The sequence below is a fragment of the Chiloscyllium plagiosum genome, chromosome 38, assembly GCF_004010195.1.
Source record: "Chiloscyllium plagiosum isolate BGI_BamShark_2017 chromosome 38, ASM401019v2, whole genome shotgun sequence".
NCBI lineage: Eukaryota > Metazoa > Chordata > Chondrichthyes > Orectolobiformes > Hemiscylliidae > Chiloscyllium > Chiloscyllium plagiosum.
The window spans coordinates 13,153,229-13,162,000 of record NC_057747.1 but is presented as its reverse complement, the minus strand read 5'-3'; the positions used below and the strand labels follow the sequence as shown (position 1 = coordinate 13,162,000).

The window sequence follows — 8,772 nt, the reverse complement described above, 5'->3', positions numbered from 1 at the left end:
GATTGATTTCCTTTCCTGGAGAACCTTTTGAGAATTTTCAAGGGCATGCTGAGCAGATTTCCTATGATAGTGTGGGAAGATTCAAAGTCATGACCCCTCATTGTCCCCAAGTTGGGATTTATTTGCCACAGTCCACAGGGCAATATGAAATTTGTCTCCAAATTCATGCCATCTTACCTCCTCATAGTGTGTCCCTAGAAAGATTCAGTATGTTTTTAAGTGAAGTGCTTTCTTTGATTTTCCAGTATCTGTGTTTGGTAGAGAGTTGTACAGAAAAATTCAAGGCTTCCAGTGACCGGAAAAAGCATATGATCAAAGTTCATGGTTATCCATCTGACTTTAGATTTGACAAACCAAAGAAACCTAAATGGTAAGGACATTTTTCCTTGTGTGGTTTGCACTACACTTGTGGGGATAAATTAATAAACTAAATAAGTGTAGCATCTCAGTAATACACCTATGGTTCTCAAATATATTCCTTTTCAATTGAACTTCAATGGCTTATTATCTTAGAATGTATTCTAGCTGCTAAACAATCAGTTGATATTTCTTTGCCAGTTTTTATTACAGGACATTTCTTGATAAACTTGAGGTAAAGAAATTTCAGTTAATGCTGCTTAAGCAAATCCAATAAAATCATAGAATAACACAGCACAGAAAGAGACCATTTGATCCATCTTGCTTGCACTGGCATTTTGGCAACATTATTGAATTAATCACATTCTCTTTCCCCCAAGTGTTATACTTTGTTATTCAGATATTTATACAATTCTCGTTTTGAATGTTAATATTGAATCTACAGCCACTCACTTTCCAGTCGGTGTATTCCTGATCGTAAGTGCCCATTTTGTTTAAAAAAAAAACTTGCGCACTCAGTGTTGTGAGTTTCTTGTCACTGGAAACAATTTCTCTTCCTTTGATCTATAAAGACCATTCACTTTTTGAACATCTCTCTCAAACCTTTCCTTAACCTTCCCTGTTCTAAGAAGGCCAATGCCAGTTTCTCCACAGAACTGAAGTCTCTCAGTTTTGGTGCCATCTAATAGAATCAGTCCCTTGCATTAGGCCCTTGCTTAAATCCCAAAGTTTGTACAGTGCCCAGAACTGAATAGTATACACCAATTGTGGCCTAACCAGTCTAAGTAAAGTATAACTTCACTTTTTTTTACTCTGTACGGTTAATCGTACAATTAACAATTAAGTAGCAAAGTCAGGATTCTTTTTTTAAAAAAACACCCCACTCCCTATTTACTGCCATGGCCTAAGATTTGTATGCATAAACCTCAGATCTCCCTGGTAATGTAATAAAATTGTATGATCCAGTTACTATTGCTCCTCTGCATGCTTTCTCCTAAAATATTTTAAATCTCATCTTAGCATTGAATTTAATTTGCCACATATCTACTATTTCATCAATCTATATTCTCTCCAGAAATCTGATACTATCTGTCTTACCATTAATTACAGTTACAAAGTTTAAAATATTGTTTTATATACAAGTCCAGTGTGCCTGTATCAAAACGTTAGTAGTCCTATTACCAGCCCTTTGGTAACACCATTGAATAATTCCCTCATCCTGAAAGGCTGCCAATCACCATTATTCTCTACTTTCTGCCCCTTAACAATGCTGCTACTGTCCCTTTAATGGGCTTTAATTTTTGCACTTAACAAATGCCTTTTAAAAGTTTATAAGCACAACCATCTTCATCAACCCACTCCACAACTTCATCAAATAACTCAATTCAAGTTAGTCAATCACAACTTGTCTAAAACACCACCATGCTTGCTTCTATTTATAAACTCATGCTTTGCCATGCGCTAACTAATTTTGCTTTGGATTATCCTAATGTCACTCCTTAGCCAAATTCCATTATAGGCTGAATTTTTGATCTCACAAAAGCAGTTCTAATAATTATTCAGAATATATGCATGCATGACATATTAGCATCTCAATTTTGAGAAACTGAGTCACACACAGAAACATGCATTATATACATAGAATTGTGAGAGTAATCCTTCATTGCTGTTGGTTGTGAGGTTGAGTATCACCTGAAGTTGTTCCTCATTATGGTGGTTGATGTGTTTGCCCTGGATCACCTTAGTGATTGCATCTACAGTAAGCATTTGCAGCTAAAGGAATTTTAGATCCAAATGAAGGAGCTGCAGAGATTGAGCCACATCAGGGAAGGGCAACATTAGCTTAACACTTGGCTCCAGGATGCAGTCAGAGCCTTCAGACCAGTTCATTCAAAATCAAATTTGTTCTGTGATCAGGATCAGGAAGGTGTAACTTCAGGTGAGGCAAGTATGGGGTCACAGAGAGTGGTGATTGAGGGGCTTCAACCGCTGCAGTTGTCCAGCTGCTGAGATTCCTGCAAGCTATATGGACGAGGCTAGGGATTACTAGGTAGAGTGAGGCGACTGCTCCTATATCTTACAGTCTGTAAGCCTAACCCTAGCCACCAAACCAGAAGGGTCCTCATGCAAGTATATTTATTTGATCTTCAGTTTTTTGGCTCAATTACAGCCCGAAATTAAATCCCCTAGTCTGATGGCAAATATGATTAGCACTGAATCCTTGCAACAGCCACAGAGCATTCTAGGAATGAGATGTAATCTGATTATAGATCCTAATGACATATAGGAATATGGAGATAGTTTAGGAAATTAGCATTGTAATAGACAATTAGCCACGATCTAAATGATGGGAGGGGTTTAAAGAGCAGGGTAGTGTATTGCTGCTCCTATATATTCTAAGCAGCCCAGTTCAGCTTAGCCACGTGACACTAAATGCCTTAGTCTCAGACAGGCTGTGTTTCTATTCCCATTTAAAAAATAAGTGCTAAAGATGAATTTGAAGTCATAGACCCACTTTGGTTATGCTGCTCTTCAACATGACAGTTCAGTAAAATAAACATGTTATTTTCTTCCCTGCCAACAGCAATCAAAAGAATCAGAGTTCACATGACATAGAAATGGAAACATCCAGTTGTCAAAAAGAAGCAAATGATACTTTCTGCAGAACATCTACTGAATCAATGGATTATGCACCTGCAGAAACAATGGAAGCTGACAGTCCATCAATGTCAGAAGAGAAATCCAGTATTCCCAAAGTGCAGCAAAGGCCTTCCTTCTCTTACAAGTTACTATTCCTCTATCATCTTAACTTTTACTTTCTAAAATAGTAGGATTGTAAGCATTAAGTACATATTATCTCTATTTAAAACAAATAGAGTAAATTGCGGTCAACTTATATTGTCATTTCAATGTTAGCCAATGTGTGATTTTTTTTTTAAATTCTATTCATCATATAAAATATACAGGTTGGAACAAAAACAATAATTGGAAATTTGAAATAAAAACAAAATAAGTGCTGGCTAAACTCCAAATGCCAGGCAACATCAGCAGCAAGAAACAGAATTAACATTTCAGGTTGGTTGAACCTGAAATATTAACTCTGGTTGTAATCATGTTGGGAGGATAAAATGCCAGAAGTTATAGAACTTTTGCAGCCGTTGTGCAGTTTCTCACCTACCCTACTGCATGTTTCCTCCAATCCCTTTCAAAGCTGCTAAAATTCAGCCGCACAGGTGCTATCAGTCCTCCAGTACCTCGTTCAAATGACAGTTAGTGAGTATATGTACTTAGTGAGTATTTACTTTGAGAGGTGTCAGAACTGAACCCATGTCCTTGCCTGGCATCAAAACATTTGCATTCCAGCAAGTGTGATTGAGGTCACACATAGAAGTGGGAACCTGGGCTGGGCTTTTATTTTATTCCACCTCCATTAACATAAGTCCCGAAGCCAGTTTACATAACCACAGTTACCTTGGTTGAGATGTGGTAACTTAGTAAAGACTGAGAGAAAAATCCTGATCATTCCTGATCTCGATGGCTCATTTTTCTATTTTTTTTTCTTTTTAGGGTACCAACAACAATTTGTTTTGGCCATGGATCAGTACGTGGCTTTAAGAATACAAGGAAAAAGAAGTGATCTGTATTTCGAAATAACTCGTCGCTGGAGAGTTCAACGTTGTACTATTTACCGTCAAAGATTTCACTTCTAAATATGAACTTGGAAGAACATTTTGTCACATTTCTCCTCGTGGATTTGAAGAATCTCAGCCTCTAAGAGGCAGTCTGATGCAATTATTAGTCATTGGGGACACATGTTTTCTTTTAAAGAGATTGCACTTCTCAGAAAACATATGTATTTATTAATTACTGCCTAAATAAGTGCTTTTCATTTCCATCCATTTTTATTAGAAACTAATCATTTCCAAGCCATTTCCACTATTTTTGGGATATTTCAAATAAAAAAGTTGAAATTAGATTATACCACACGTGATTTCAAATGAGATGTTAAACCAAGGCCCAGTATGCCTCCTCATATGGATTAAAAAAAGAGCCCACAATACTTTAGTGAGAAAAGAAGTGGAGCTATCTCTGGTCTCCTAACCAATATTTATCCCTCAATCAACGTTCTGAAAAACACCATCAGGTTATTATCACATCGCTGTTTGTGGAATCTTACTTTGTGCAAATCGGCTGCTGCAGTTCCCACATTACAAAAGTGACTACACTATAAAAGTACAGCAAGCATTTTATTAACTGATACCTATGGGATGAGGAGTGTGCCAATTGATCAAATGTTCCAGATAATCAAGAGGTACACATAACCGCAGTAAACCTTGATGAAGCGAATCTTTGAGACATCAATATCTCTCAAAAAAAATCTACGTAAAAGCATCATCACACCTAAAATCAATGTAAACATCCACAGTAAGTAATAGAAATATAAGGGGAGGGGGAAACACATCTGTTATACTTTGTTTACAGCATAAATGTTTGGGCATGTTGTTATTTGAGGTAATTATTTTTACCAGTTTATCAAGAGTGCTGGTTGATAAGGTGCCTGTTAAAAAGGTTTGCTCTAATTCATTGGCTTTGAGCTCTCAAGTGCTTTGAACTATCTGTTGGTCCTGAACGATGCTGTATCAGTGCAAGTTTTATTTTAATTGGTATCTTGCAGTCTAAATATTAATTTCCTGGTTATATTTTCAGATAGCTAAAAGGTACAATTTTTTTTGTGATTTGATTACACGTTTGTGGTTCTTAACAGCGGAAAAATATTGAATATGCCAACAACTCATGTTTCTGCTGCTTTGCTCATTTGTTTTTACCAAATGAATCAAAATACATTTGATTTATTTCTGTTTATTATTTGGATATTCTTTATTAATAGGTAAGTCCTAATTTTGAGTTTTTAGTCCAATGGGTACTTGTCGCAGTAAAATCCAAGGAGGAAGAGATGTAACAAAGTGACGGGCTAACTGCAATAATGATATCGTTATACATAGATGGATATAGTTAAAAATATTTTGCACAATGTATAAAATATGCAGCTGGCCCAAATTTGTAACAAAAAGAATTTGTCCTACTTTTAGTTATAGACTGAAATAAAGAAGATAGTCATTTCAAATGAAAAGGCGGAAATGTGGAGTTGAAGTTTATCAGAGTAGCCATGATTTCTTTAATGATGGAGCAGAATTGATGGGCTGAATGGCCTCCTTCTGCTCCTATTTCCTATAGTCATATTAAATTAAAGCAAATTGCTGCAGATTCTGGATACCTTTAATAAAAACAGAATGTGCTGGGGGGACTGAGTAGGTTTGGCTGCATCTATGGAGAGAGGAATAGAGTTAACATTTTGAATCAAATATGATTCTTCAGAAGTCTCATGGGTCCTGAAATGTTAAATCCGTTTTTCTTGCTACAGACACTACCAGACTTAGTGGGTTTCTCCAGCACTTTGTTTTTATTTATGATAATTGAATTAACCATATGAAATATAGAATGGGGAAAAGTGTCACAGGAGCAACAATAAATTCAAAACCTGCAAATTGAGCTGTATATGTCTGAAGTTATTTCTTTATTTTAACATAAATCTTGTTATGAATGCAGTCATGAACACCTTGGGTATAAATGTCAGAAATAAATTTAATAATATTGAGGCACTAACATTAAAACATAGAATTAAATAATTTGTCTCAAAATAATTACATTTATCCAAGTTAGACATTCTGGAAAGGAGCTTCACTCACATTGACCTGCCCTTTTCTGTGGCCTGAGGTTCCAACTATACTTCTAAGTAATCTCCATATTTAAAACTTCCTGAGCATTGTGTCTGGTGGTTTTCCAAGGCTTCGAACAGAATGTGAGAGAAGCAATATTGGAATTATAGTTTTCATCCTTCTCTGGAACTGGAGTGTCCAGGATGCATGCTGCTAATCTAAATGATAAGGTAACACTGGTCCAGGATTTCCATTTGCAATTATGAATTCTTAATGGGGAGAGAAAGATGAATAAAGAACATTGTATTTTCACACAGAATCTATGGCACCACAATATACAGAGTTTGCCATCACAATCCATAGCACATAATAACTACACATTATGTTTCTTCATAGCTTGAAAATATTTAAAAGATATTTTTACCCACCAGCGTGTGCAGTTTAAACTGTTAAATCTTAGACCAAAGATACCTCTTATGAGATTTAGCTTTAGATATTTTCAATCCAGCTAATGTTCGGCCAGCATTTCTTGGCAAAGGCATTGCAATTCTGAGCTACACTGAAAAAGGTCAGCCAAGGCTCCCACTCCTGTCTGACAACCAAAGACTCTCAGGAAATTGCACACACATTGATGGGAAGAGTAGTCATGTTTGGAATCAGGGATACAAAGTCCAATTGCTTTTAGACACAGATGGTTTTACCTCATGAAAAATGGCCCTTTTCCCAATCGATCTACATCAGTCTGTATTATCAAGAGGGATATTTGAAAAGGATCACTTCATATGGGATTGAGAGAGGGTAATTTGCTAAACAGTATATTGTAAAGGAATTTGTAAAAAATATTTTAAACGCAGGATTATAAACATTCAAAACAAAATGGGAGCAATGACGCCTATAAAATATTGTAGAATTAAGCAGTGTTGTAATCAATGCATGTATCAATCAGTGTTTCTTTATTATTTAGCTCTAGCCCAATGTTTACATTCATTTTGTCATAACACTAATTCGTGATGAAACGCCCTCTATTTTTAAGTCACTCTGTATGCAGCTTCGACTAATCGTATGGTGGTAGAAATTTGCAATACACCACTTACTGCAATTACAATGATGCCGCGATACCAAATCTCCATTGCATTGACCAATGTGGTTACGATCTGTGACAGATATTCGCAAATTCGTGTGAAGTCGTGTAAATCGCATTTGGGATTGCCCAGTTTTTCTCATGGGGTGATGGGTGGGAGGGAGGTATCTAGTATGAGCCAAAACAACACAAAATTTGCAAAAAATGAAATGCGTGCCTGAGAATCTGTGCACATAAGTATTATTGCAAGTCTTTTCTGAGATTAAGCTAAGCGTAGCAGCTATGGGTGCAAATAGCGACAACGTTTTTCAAATATATGGGATTCGAAAGATTAAAGAGATGCGCAAAGGCTTGGATACAGTCAAGTTTGAAAATGCTGATGACTGAAACAGCCAAGTGGAAACACCGGGCGGCCGCTAGATGGGACTGTTGCATCATGCTTGCAAAACTGGAGCTCCGGCCAGACAGTGGGGAGTTAAGAGCAGATTAAAATGCTGCCCATAGCAAACTCGAAGAACTTTGAACATATTACATCGATAGAAAGTCGTCTAATTTTAAATCTGAAAGGATCCCGGACACACGAACTATCATGATGCCTGGTGTGAAGTCGTATTTAATGTTTCAATTTTTTTTCAGGTCCTTTTCAACTTGAAATAATGCAAACATCGAACACTCAATAAAAGGACACAGCGCCGGGCGATCATTTGACCATGTCTTCTGTATTGCCCGGGACAGGGAGAATCAGTTACCTCCTCCTTCAAGTTAAAATTAATCACAATAACTTGATCACTTAGTTTCTGGAAAAAAATCGTCGTAAATTGCTGTCCACTGAAGAGAGAGCCGCTCCCTCCCCCAACGCCCCATCTCTGGGCTGGGGGAATGGTGGAAATACTGAGTTTGATATATGAGTGATGTGCATCAAACAAAAGACACGGCATTTGACGAGAAAACTCGCCGCCTCCAACAAACACATCATATTGGAAAATAAAACCACAGGATTATCAACCATCTAGTACCAAGACTTGCTAACTATCAATCAGTGGCCTGCTGGAAAACAAGCCACATTTAAAAATAAAGCTTTTTTGAATAATAATTTAATCAGCCAAATTCAAAACGTTCATAATTGCAATATTACTGATGAAGACTTACATTGTAAATTAATCAACTATAATTGGCGCTTCTAATTGAAGAGAATGGTTTACATTTCGTTTAAATGGCAGAAAATTAATTATTTGTGCAGTGAGACTGGAAACTACACAACAGAACCACGTTTTCTTGAAAAAAAACTTCCCTTTATTAAGGGCCAAATCTCATCCAAAAATTCGGAGCAAACTTCTAGTGTGACCTAACAGAAAGGGGCGGCGGAGGCTGGCTCTGGGTGTGGGAATCATCTCTGGAGGTAAAGTGCTTTCGTTTGATGTTCTTTTTTAACCGAACACCTCGGGGAGTCTTGGAATGTAGCGACTTTGGAAATTTACAACAACCGCCTGTAACCTCAACATATAAAGTCTCCTCAGTCTGTAATTCTGTCTCTCTTTAGTTATTAATAAAATACCCGCCCTGATAAAACATATTTAACGAATATCCATCAATCAATCGTGAAATAAAACTTTAGAA

The 8,772-nt window shown here is 36.8% G+C and overlaps 1 protein-coding gene across 1 annotated transcript; it reads left to right on the top strand.

Annotated features, from left to right (window-relative positions):
* Positions 1–5,907, top strand: znf511 (zinc finger protein 511). The gene is made up of 3 exons (XM_043678878.1): positions 1–370; positions 2,942–3,142; positions 3,925–5,907. Exons 1-3 carry the CDS (start codon positions 90–92, stop codon positions 3,992–3,994), a joined length of 552 nt encoding a protein of 183 aa, XP_043534813.1. The 5' UTR covers positions 1–89; the 3' UTR covers positions 3,995–5,907.
* The last annotated feature ends 2,865 nt before the right edge of the window (positions 5,908–8,772 follow it).

Coding starts and splice junctions, on each gene's coding strand:
- znf511 (XM_043678878.1), top strand. CDS start 90: ATGACCCCTCATTGTCCCCAAGTTGGGATTTATTTGCCACAGTCCACA. Junction 371..2,941: donor AAACCAAAGAAACCTAAATG/GTAAGGACATTT, acceptor CCCTGCCAACAG/CAATCAAAAGAATCAGAGTT. Junction 3,143..3,924: donor AGGCCTTCCTTCTCTTACAA/GTTACTATTCCT, acceptor TTTTCTTTTTAG/GGTACCAACAACAATTTGTT.